General features: G+C 46.7%; 1 protein-coding gene across 1 annotated transcript; it reads right to left on the bottom strand.

The window, feature by feature from the left end:
* Nucleotides 1-951: 951 nt before the first annotated feature.
* On the bottom strand, nt 952-6,971 carry PTGS2 (prostaglandin-endoperoxide synthase 2). Its single transcript, XM_065649023.1, has 10 exons — nt 6,889-6,971; nt 6,372-6,488; nt 6,119-6,262; nt 5,526-5,669; nt 4,993-5,174; nt 4,141-4,224; nt 3,713-3,959; nt 2,417-2,703; nt 2,108-2,255; nt 952-1,947 (listed from the first exon to the last, which is right to left on the bottom strand). The coding sequence occupies exons 1-10, from the start codon at nt 6,938-6,940 to the stop codon at nt 1,541-1,543; spliced, it is 1,812 nt and encodes a 603-aa protein (XP_065505095.1). The 5' UTR covers nt 6,941-6,971; the 3' UTR covers nt 952-1,540.
* Between the last annotated feature and the right edge of the window lie 4,595 nt (nt 6,972-11,566).

Genomic DNA, 11,566 nt, shown 5'->3' with positions numbered 1-11,566 from the left:
ACTACACTACTGCCAGAGCCGTTACAATGCGCGAGCCTCTCAAAATGTTTGAGGTTCAGATGAAAATAGAAAACTCAAGTCCTTTTCCACAAGTAGTCAAGGAATTTTGGGCAGGGGCACAGAACACCAGGTTGCTGCTCTATTCCAGTCTGAAGTGACTTTTTCTTTTTACCTATAGTTCCCCAGCTGTTTTTATGGGAAGATCATCTTCTACATTTCCTCTCTAGAAATTAAAAAAAGATACCCTTATATGCAAAGGTTGAAGTGCTGGTACAAGATCCTGTGTAACTTCTTACGTTTTAGTGCTGGATCAGGACAAATACGTCCAGGAGATTTTGTGCTAGCTAGCCAGTTTTATTTAAGCTTAAGCCACTTACTTAAAATGCCTCTGTTTAGAAGTTATAAATAAAAGATCATCCCTCCTCCCCCCAATAAATAGAACTAAGTCACGAGTACAGCATGTGTAGATAGAGACAGGCTACCTTCAAGTCTCAGTGCCTTGAAGTTTTGCTAGATCTATTCTGTATTAATTTCCCTGCTGTGTATTTACACAGCTTCTCAGTTTTCACTACTCCCCAATAACCTCTGTGTTTTAGGCACACAGAGCTACACTATAGTCACATCCTTAACTAAAGCTATACTGTCCATTTGTCCTTAAAGTGAGAGAGATTAAAATCATATTATCAAGTAGACCAGAGAACTACAGCTACGAAAAGTAAACTAATACTTCCGACTAAGTATAAGACCTCCCCAAACTTGCACAATAAAATATCCGTATATCAAAATACAAGCAGCCTTGTATTGCAGCCTGAGTCAGTTATTTCTAAGCTCAGTACCTTATTATCATCATCCTCTTACACAAATAATATTTCTGTGACATATGCTTCAAAAACCAAGTAGAATTTTCTTTAAATAATTAAATTAAGAAAGTATAATGCCACATGAAAAGTAGACTTACACATAAAACCAAACATAAGTTACTGTACAAAGTGCCTTATTTGCAACGAGGGAGAGGTAGTACCAACAATAAATGCAATGCATTTTCTGACTTTACATAAATAAATGAGTCTCAAGTATTTGTATTTTTTGTTAATTTTGGAGTGCTCACACTGAATTCATAATCTTTTCTGGCAGTTTTCATTAAGTCAAATTTTCTTGTACTTTTAGTTCAATGGCCTGTTTTCAAGTTTAAGAAGTTGCGGAGGCAATAACTTGCTTTTTTTAGTGTTATTTGACCTATCAAGTGAAAAGACAAAAAAAAAAAAAATACCCCACCAACACCCTTTGTCAAGTATTAAAACGACATTAAAAAAAAAAAAGTTGGAACCTTTGTCCACTTTGGAATACATAGTTCTGTTACAGAAGACTTTAAACAAGGGATTCACCGCTGTCGAGCTCAGACACACAAAATCCCTTTTGTAAATCGAAGGGGAACCTAGGGCAACCCCCACAATGAACATGCTCAAGTTTTTTTGGTTTTAAACACTTGAAGCCATAAATAGAATAAGTTATATAGTTAAATAAATAAATAGATGGATTGTTACAACTCAGCAGATCGCTCTTTCAGAAGTAGTGTGGGGTTGATATCTTCCATTGCTGTTTTTGAGGTACTAACATTAATCGTTGCCTCTGTGGGTTCGGGATTTAAGACGTGGAAGGCGGTGAAGGGACAGCCTTTCACGTTGTTGCAGATGAGCTTCTGTAAGGAGGCGGTATTGATGATCTCGAAGCCCACTTTGCCACCGAAGGTGCTCGGCTTCCAGTACTCGGGGGAGCAGATGGCGTTCCCCATCAGTCCTTTCAGAGAGAAGGGCGCTCCCATCTCCACCATCGTTTCACCGAAGATGGCACCCGGCCGGGGCTTTTCTACAAGCAGGCCTGGATACAGCTCCATAGCATCGATGTCTCCGTAAAGCTCTTCCAGTTCAGCCGCCATCTCTTTTTCTCCTGTAATTATTGAAAGGTAAAAACCATTAGCGGGAAAAAAACCTAAAAATCCTGTTTTCATTGCAACATTATCGCATTCAAGTCCAGTTACGGCATTGCAGGACTGTTAGCCATTTGAAGACAGGGGCCCTTGTTTGTTAGAAAGGATGAAAACCGTTACCTGTAAGTTCTTCAAATGATTTGAATGGTTTCAACATGAAGCGTTTCCTGTACTCATTCAGGGACTGGTATCTCATTTGTCTGCTTTGGTCAATCGAGGCCTTTGCAACTTTCTGTACTGCGGCAGGAACGTTTTTCCCACCAGCGACCTATTTAATACAGATGAAAAGTAGTAAGATCTCCCGATCGGAGCCGTGAGGAAGCTGTACCTCCGTAGTAGGTGATTAATTTTGGATAGCTTTATTCTAGCCCCTCGTCCCACCCCCACATCATGTCCCTGTTGGTTCACCAGCAATTTAAGAGCACCTACCCTGCCAGCACTTTGCTTGGAGAAGGATTTCACCATGTGGGAAAGGCCGTGTTCCAGCATTATGGAGTTGTTGTAGAGGAACTGCTGGAAGGTGTACTCCTGGTCGTGGATCTGGAAGGTGTCGGGCAGAAGTGGGTGCCAGTGGTAGAGAGTGTTGAATTCGGCTGCAATGCGGTTCTGGTATTGAAATCGCTGGTTGAACAGCAGCTCCGGATCGAACTTGAGTTTGAAGTGGTAACCGCTCAAGTGTTGCACATAGTCCTCGATAACGATCTTGATTGTCTCTCCTGTTGGTCAGTGAAACAGAAGATAATATTAGTGCTGGTTCCCTGAGAAACTTCGGGTGGTTATCCTGCTCCGAGAGGAAATACCACTGCTAAATTATTCTCAAAAAAACCCCCCACACCACTATAGTGATCAGCATAACAAACACTTCAACATTCTGTTATCTCGTCTAGAAAATGATTGATGCGATTTTATGTGACTAAGAGCTAGGGGTGGAACAGCACTTAAGAGACTTTCTGGCTGTGCTAGAGAAGTGTTTTCCATAGCCTGCTTCCCTCCTGGAGATACGCTTCCCCGTGCGTTCCACAGAACAGCACGCATCATCTACACTGCGTCCAGTTATACAATACTCTCTGGGAGAGAACTAGGGGATGATGAAGAAAGTTGGAATCTGAAAGCAACTCTCAGCTCCTGAGCTGCTTAGCGCAGTTGCCTTTCTTTACTGTTTCAGCCACAGTTTGGGCAAGGTCTTTTTTACAAGCTTAGTGTTCATCACCATTCACGTAAGACTAAATACCACTGAGCAGACAATTAGACAGGAGAAGTATGTAAAACAAAATTTTGCGTAACGTCCTGAACTGTAGACTTAATCGCAGCCTTTCTTTCAAAGCATGCCTGAACTGACCCAACCCCAGGGGAAAAAACCCGCAAAAAGCCCCACAAGATCGGAGAATCTGAGGTCACGACGTAGCCTCACGCGACTTCTCCCTGAGAAATGAACCTTAGCGCCCTGCCTTTTCACCGCTTTCGGTTCTGTTAACCTTGCGTAAGGGAATTAAGTATCACTTAGCTCAGTTTTCTTCAGTTCTGTCTTTGGCATAGCTGGGAGGAAGCTGTATCTTATTGCAAAGTCCCAGTGACAGGTCACGACGGCTCAGGCCTATGCCCTGACACACCAACTTACGTTATAGTTTTTTCTCTGCTACACCTACAGCAGCCACGGCAGGTAACGGGTAGAAGCGTCACGCTCAGGAGAAGGTTAGAGCTGCGCGTAGTAAAAGGGACGCTCACCTATCAATACAAGTCTAGTCGTTTGGAAGAGCTGCTCGTCATCCCACTCTGGATGCTCCTGCTTGAGGATGTCACAGACGCGGTTGTGCTCCCTCAGCCAGATTGTAGCGTACATCATCAAACCCGGGACCAAACCAAACACCTCCTGCCCGACAGAGAACCGCAGGTGTTCAGGCACGTGGGGAGGGTAGAGCATCTCTGCCTGAGTGTCCTTCACCGTCGGGGGATACATTTCTCCGTCAATCATCTGCCGGGGGAGGAACAAAGAACATAACGAGAGGCGTAAGTTATGATGCTCACGAGTCAAGCTGTGTTGACTCTGCTAGTACCGACTTTAGGCTTGTACGTTAGATCAGCTACACCGTGCACAGGGTGCTAGTTTTAGGAAATATCTGATAAGAAGGCAGGGATTTTGAGATAAGACATACCTGGTATTTCAGCTTTCCATCCTTTAGAAGCCTCAGTTTAAGTTGTCTCTCCAGAGTCTCTCCATAAATATGGTTCAAGTCAACCTATAAAATAAAAGCATTTGGAAGATGAAGCCAAGTCGCATATTTTGCTATTTTAGGATAGGTCCCACTTCTATGGATGCCAACATCCCTTAGATGTTTACCTTTAAATTATATTATTGTTACCTTATAAGTATCATGCACTGATATTAAAGATGAAGCCAAATTATTTCCTGGCAACTGGAGCCATCTCTGCATAAGAGCAAGTTTTTAAATTGACTGGCAATTTAAGAGGACTCTGTTTAAAGTGTCAGCAGCTTTCTATTGCACAGACAGCTCTTTGTATATACGCACATATTTTTATAGCTTTCTGTTTTAGACACGCACACACATATTAAAGTACTCTTTGCCTAAAGGCTGCCTGTTCTGTAAAGAACCCAAATCCACGTCTGCTTTCGAAGTTCTTTTTAAACTAAGTCTCTTCAATTAGCAGCACACAAGATAGTTTACAGTGCTAGATAAAGCTCTCTGCAACCGATATGAATAAAAAAAAAAAAAGTCATCCAGATCACTGTGCAGAGCCTTTAAACAGAACCACATGAGCAGTTCTGACTCAGGAAGAGATGCTATCAAGCGCCGGAATTTTGCCCAAGAAGCTACAGAAGGGGCAAGCCCATCGGTTTGTGGCGAACAGCGTCGCACAGCGTGTGTCCCGGTGTTTATCTACAGCCTGCAAGGCACCATTCGAACTGCTCGGGAGCTCCTGAGAACTAAGTGCTGTGTTCAGCTTACAGAGCTATGATTTTTATGGTCAGGTTACTATGATCCTACCCCGTGGCCGAGGCCTTTGGTGAAGGCAGGTCCTTTCTTGTGGTCCGTCTTGAAGAACTGATGAGTGAAGTGTTGGGCAAAGAACGTGAACATCACATTTGTGCCTTGAGGGTCAGGAATAAATTTTCTCCGTAGTAAAAACTTCTCCACAATCAGCTTTGAATCTGGGAGCTCTTTCTTACCTGCCAGAGAGAGAGAGATTTGAGACAATGGTATTTATGCAATGCTTAATTTTGTTCCTAACAACAAAAAGGCTTAAGACTTTCAGTGTGTTATTGAAGGACAGCAGCACACAAATAAGGGGGACTATCTGCTTTTCTACGCTCGCTTTCTTCATTGTATTAGAAACTTCTAAATACGCTGTTTTTAGCATGTAACTCAATAGCGAGAACCAGAATAGTTGTCTTTTAGGTCTTTACATAGTCTGTCTGAAACATGACTATTCTTAAAGTCAACTACACTAAAAAGAGGTCATAGACAAGCAGGTTTCATGGTACGTTCGAAGAAGACGATAAGTCTGGTTTATTCCTTACCTTTAACACCCATTGGTGTTGGGCAGTCAAGTCCTACTGGCGGAAGGCTTCTTGTGTAATAGGAAAGATTGGAATAAGCTTCCCAGTTTTTGTAACTATAATCACTGTTGTAAGTCGGTGGGCTGTCAATCAAGTGTGATCTGGCTGGAAAAGACCAAAAACCCAAGAAGTTGTTTAATTTTTTTTTAAACTGTACATTTTGGTCTCAAATGTAAATCACAGGGCCAGATCTCTCCTGTATATTTTTGGCAGCAGTTGCTCTGACGAATTCCACATATATCAGTTACTGATGTTAAGCGGGATTACAGTTACTGAATAAAAGGATTGGGTCACAGATTATCAACTGGATCCAACTATTAGCCATGAGCAACTTGGTGCAAAGTTCGTACTAGCAAAATCCGGGATTTTATTAGAGAGTAAAACGCATTTCCATTTCAAAGCACATCTCACACAAGTCTGCGACATGCCAAAATCTTACACGTTCTTTGGCATGTTTTTGCCTTGGTGCGTTTTAGCAGATGAATCAAGTGCAATGCTCTGGAGTCCTACGAGTAGCTTCTGCCAGTCAAAAGGACTAGAGAACTCATACTTACACGTTAATACGTATCTCATAATAGTATCTCGCAAGAAGGGAATATTGTTGATGATATTCCAGGCTCCTTTGAAGTGGGTGAGGATGTAGTGGACAGTATTCGGTGATGGTTTCAGCGTTACCTTCAGCCATGTGAAGAATTCCGCTGCGAGCAGACAGGGAGATTATTTTAAGTTAGCTAGTGAGAACAACCCGCAATCCTGAAACTGAATTCGGAAGTTTCACCCCCATGAAAAGGTATTTAATATACTCACGTGTCGCACAGTTTTCTCCGTAATATCCTGTCCTCGTGCAGTCGCATTCATACCGATCAAATCCCGTTGTCACGCACACCCCTCTGTTCTGGCACGGGTTTGAGCAGCAAGGGTTGGCTGGAATGAAACCAAACGCTCCGGTTAGTGTCTCAAACAGCTTACACCAGTACTCGGATTTTGCTAAACTAACTTTTCAATCTCAGGTAGACGACGCCCTGAAGTTGGGTGCTTCCCAGGAAGCCAGAGAGCATCCTTTCGCATACCCCGTTCACACACATCACATTCACACCGCCTTCGGGCTAGCGCAGAAGAGAGGAATTACTCTGTGTTTCCTGACAGCAACAACCCCCCTCGGAAGGGCTGGATTATCTCAAACAAGCCACGGGAGGCCTGGCATCCTTCCTACCACACAACTATTGGACAGACCACGAGAACGGTTAAAAAAAGACATCCATCCGGCAGCTGAAAAGCAGAAGGAAACGCGGTCCTCGGTGCGGACGGCGACGGCCGGACTCACCCGCGTGGCCGGCAGCCAGGAGCGCGGTCAGCAGGGCGCAGGGCAGGAGCATGGCCCGGCGGGGCTGGGGCTGCGTGCTGCGGGACTCGGCGCCGAGAGCCCAGTGCTGCTGCCAGGTAGGCGGCCCGTGTATTTATTCCCGGCCCTTGCGGTGAGTCACGCCCGCCGGAAACTCCGAAATGAGGATTTCACTGCGCTCCGGCCCGCCCCGCCGCTGCCGCCGCCCGCTCCCACCTGCCGCGGCCGCCCGCCCCCGAGCGCCCGCCCTCACGGGGCGGCGGGGACGGGGAGGTGGCGGCGGACGTGGCTCAGCGCTGACCCCAGCCCAGCGCTCTCAGTGCAGCGCTGACCCCAGCCCAGCGCCGACCCCAGCCCAGCGCTCTGAGTGCAGCACCGTCCCCCAGCCCAGCGCGGTCCTCAGCCCAGCGCTCTCAGTGCAGCGCTGACCCCAGCCCAGCGCCGACCCCGGCCCAGCGCCGACCCCAGCCCAGCGCTCTCAGTGCAGTGCAGTCCCCAGCCCAGCGCGGTCCCCAGCCCAGCGCTCTCAGTGCAGCGCTGTCCCCAGCCCAGCGCCGACCCCGGCCCAGCGCTCTCAGTGTAGTGCAGTCCCCAGCCCAGCGCGGTCCCCAGCCCAGCGCTCTCAGTGTAGTGCAGTCCCCAGCCCAGCGCGGTCCCCAGCCCAGCGCTCTCAGTGCAGCACCGTCCCCCAGCCCAGCGCCGTCCCCAGCCCAGCGCTCTCAGTGCAGCACCGTCCCCCAGCCCAGCGCCGTCCCCAGCCCAGCGCTCTCAGTGCAGCGCTGTCCCCAGCCCAGCGCGGTCCCCGGCCCAGCGCTCTCAGTGCAGCGCTGTCCCCAGCCCAGCGCGGTCCCCAGCCCAGCGCTCTCAGTGCAGCACCGTCCCCCAACCCAGCGCCGTCCCCAGCCCAGCGCGGTTCCCCAGCGCTACCGCCGCCGCGGGGGTCCCGGGTTCGCGGCTGCTTTGCGGCTCTTGCCGCCCGGTAGCCGCGGGGGCAAACACCCGCTTGGGGAACACTCGCATGGGGGGGCTGCTGGGCCCGCCGCCCTGTTTGAGTCCCCGCGGCCTCGGGGAGGAGGAGGAGGCGCCGCCGGCGGCTCTCGGGGCAGGCTGGCGGGGAGCCCGTCCCGGGGCTGCCGGCGCTCGGCGCTGAACCGCACGGGCTGCGGGGACCGAAATTCGCCTCAGCCGCTTTCCTGACCCCCCCCCCCCCAAACTGCCCCTTGTCCAGGTGGTGTTTGCCGAGCGGCGCTCGGTGCCGGACCTGCCCGCCCCGCGGCACAAACCGCGCGTTTCTGACTGAAAAAAATGCAATAGAAACTGTTCACGCCGCAGAAGAAACTAAACGGGCACCGGGCGCGGTGTCCGACCGGCGTTCGGGTTTCCCCCCGTGACACAGCGCCCTCGAAACGTGAGATTGTTAATGAGGTGATTTTAATATATTCGGCAGGGCACTTTGTTCTCCATCCCCGTGAATGGGGGTCTCTGCAAAGCTCTTCTGCACGCACAGGGGAGAGAGAAACATTAGTTGTATTTCGTTTTCTTTCTAGAAACTCGTGCTTCTGGTCAGACCCAAATCCCATTATTAGGCATCTTATTTTGAAACGACCCGTGATTTTTTTCCCCGGTGCTTTTACTTTCAAATCACCCCCACTGCTCTGGATAGTCCCTTCGTAAACAAATCTTTGCTCATTTCCTTCAAACGCTGCCATTTGAGGATGCTTTACCTTTTTGTCATAGATTATGGCTTTTAATCAGTATGCTGCTCTATTTTTAATCTTCGTCGTGCGCGGAAAATTATGAAATAAGCTGGCTGTAAGCCAGTTGTGTAATCGCAGCGGGGGGCTCGCTGCAGCCTGACCGTTGCTCGCGCTTTCCCCCTTGATGTCAGCACCGAACGCCAAAGGAAAAAAAAAATCCACTGCCATGTCCATAAAAATATCTTCTGAGGTTCGATGCTGATTGTGTTTAAATTGCAAATTGGTGACTTTACAGAAGGTGGATTTGGTCCAGTTTAAACAAAACCTCCTTTTTGGCCCAGAAGAATTGTATTGTGGTTGGTGAATAATTTGTATACATCAGCCGTAGGTCACCCTAGATGTTTTAAGGAATGGTGCACGAAAGCGTGTAATTGCGTGACTCTTCTGGCAGAGGAAAAAGGCGTATATTATAAATCTATGTATTTACACGCACAGACATAAAAAATCCCCCGTTTCGGTCATATGCGCGGAGCAGAGTTGGGCTGTGGGCGCTGGATTGTGCGAGTCCTGCGGCTCTTGCTCCGTCTTATCGAGTGCGAAAGGGGGATGATTTGTTCCTGCGTTACGAGGTGTGTGAGCCAAACCGAGTAATTACGAAGCGCTGGTAACGTCCAGCGGAACAGGGTCTCGGATGGGGCGCGTGTTCCGCGCCGCGCCGTAGGTCAAGGGTCTGGCTTCGTAGATACCACGTGCTCATTTTGCACTGATTTTTGTCCTCACAAAGCTTTTGTTGATGCTGTTCGATAATAAGACTGGCTTGAAAACATCAGGCAAGTTTTAATAAGGTGCATCGGAAAATGTGAAGCCAAAAAGCATTTCTAGGCTGTAGAACGAGCAACGTTAAGGGGAAAACCGAACTAACTGTGTGCAGCTAGAGAATTACCCCGAAAATGATAATACAACGCTAACTATGCTATGATTTGGAGGACCCTGGGGATATAGGTAGCTGATATTCCTCAAAGTTTTCAATTATTACAAATAACAACCCCTCCCACCCTGCCGCAACGCGAGCTCTCCGTCAGGCTGGTTTTGGCTGGCGAAAGACCACGGAAAATCAGGGAAATCAGGAAAATCAGATAACCCGGGTTATCGTGCTGTTTTTCCGAAGGTTGCTTAGGGATTGTCTAGAATAAAGAACCGACTATCTGTTCGAATGGGAATTTTTCTCGAAAATAAAACAGTTTGCTGTGGCAGGATTCACCACCAGATGGAGATTTATTTTTTTTTTTTGCATCAACTAACAAGTGCTGGGGTTTTTTTGTTTTGTTTCGTTTTAATTTTAGCGTATAAACTACCTTTGCGAAAAACCAGTATTATTTTTACGTCCGTGAGAGTTATTTAGGTGCCCTTTGGTCTAGATGAAAACAGTCTGTGGAACAGAGGAGGTTCCTCAACCTCAACAGGTTCACATTCACTGAAATTCCTGGAGGGGGTGGTTCGCTGTGTGTTCCTCTAGAAGAAGGAAAATGTCCAGCACTGACTCTGGAAAATCCGAGGCAGATGCTCTTGTTCCAATAATAATGATTTTTCCGAGGTGGCATCGCTGGGAAGGGAGGTGGAGGCTCTGCAAAGCCCATCGCGTGCCTTCAATGCAAGGTGTGCACAGCCACCAAGCATCGTTTTCAAAGCAACGGCGCGATTATTTTAGTTCATTTTACCTGTAGCTATGGTTCAGTGGGAAAAATCAGTAAATTCCTCACATCTCATCGGGATCATTTGCACCCCTGAAGCGAAATTCGCCTCCGCCATTCTGGGACATTTCTTAACAACTGCACATGCAAATTATAATTCTATACATAGTGGAATATAAACTGATACAGATTTTTTTGTCCCAATAGTAGGTAGAACCCCACATGACCTGTTTTTGACAATTTTGAAGGGAGCGGAAGGATTCACTGAGTATCGCCACCCTCTTGCTGGGTGTTTGTTTCTTATTGTATGACGCGATAAATGATGATACGCAGCTCATTTTTGCTCTTCTTTCCTTAGATGATACCTCATTTGAGAATGAACTCTATTAATTTAATCACTTACGGTCCAAGCCAAAGAAAGCTCTGTTTCGTAACCAAACTTTGCCAGGTTAAGCTGTCATTAGAAATTGTGACATAAGAGACAGGAAAAAAAAAAATTGAGTTATTTTAAGTAACTTTGATACAAAAAGATAAATGGATCATTTGGCATACTTTTTGTTCTTCCAAAATTTCAAATTGTAGCTATCAAAAATGGAACCGAACAAATACTTGACCTGCGAGATTGTATTGCGCTGTTAAATATAATTTTAAACCCACTTTGCCATCAGATGCATGGGAATGACTCCCAGGGGCTTTCGCTGTGAGCCAGATGCTGCAGATGTCAGAGAAATGTGCTAAACGGAAATACAAGATGAATTGGTTTTATAATTTGCTGGGAAAAAAAGAAAAGGAAGTAAACACGAGGTGTTTATAATTTTGCCACTTTATAATCATCAGTTACCTCCCCAAATTGGTTTTAAATTCAATTATTAAGACTTTTTAATGCAGTTTTGCTTGTCTGGTGTTTTCTGGCTGTTCTCTCCGTATGGTCTAAGAACCCAAGGTTCTTAGAAGGCACGTGAGTTTATTCTTATTTTATGTCATATTTGGTGAAAATAATGAAACCATCTACCTTTAAGCTGCAGACCTGTTATAATTGTGTCCATAGTGAGTGAAAGGATTTTGTTTGGAGTTTGAGTATGCCTGGGAAGGTTGTTTTTCCAACAAAAAAGCCTCATTTTCTCACTAGTTCTACTCACTGCTGAGTTGATTGCACTCTACGCGTTGGAGCAGAGTTGAAGTAGCGCACGAGTAGCTGTCTGGATGCCGGGATGGTCGTGACTTCTGCTGAGTTTCACCTGCGTAGTATTTTTCTAAAACAGTGAGTAGATG

Source organism: Caloenas nicobarica, chromosome 20 (assembly GCF_036013445.1).
Source record: "Caloenas nicobarica isolate bCalNic1 chromosome 20, bCalNic1.hap1, whole genome shotgun sequence".
Taxonomy (NCBI): domain Eukaryota; kingdom Metazoa; phylum Chordata; class Aves; order Columbiformes; family Columbidae; genus Caloenas; species Caloenas nicobarica.
The sequence above is the reverse complement of the archived record's forward strand: the minus strand, read 5'-3'. Positions and strand labels throughout refer to the sequence as shown.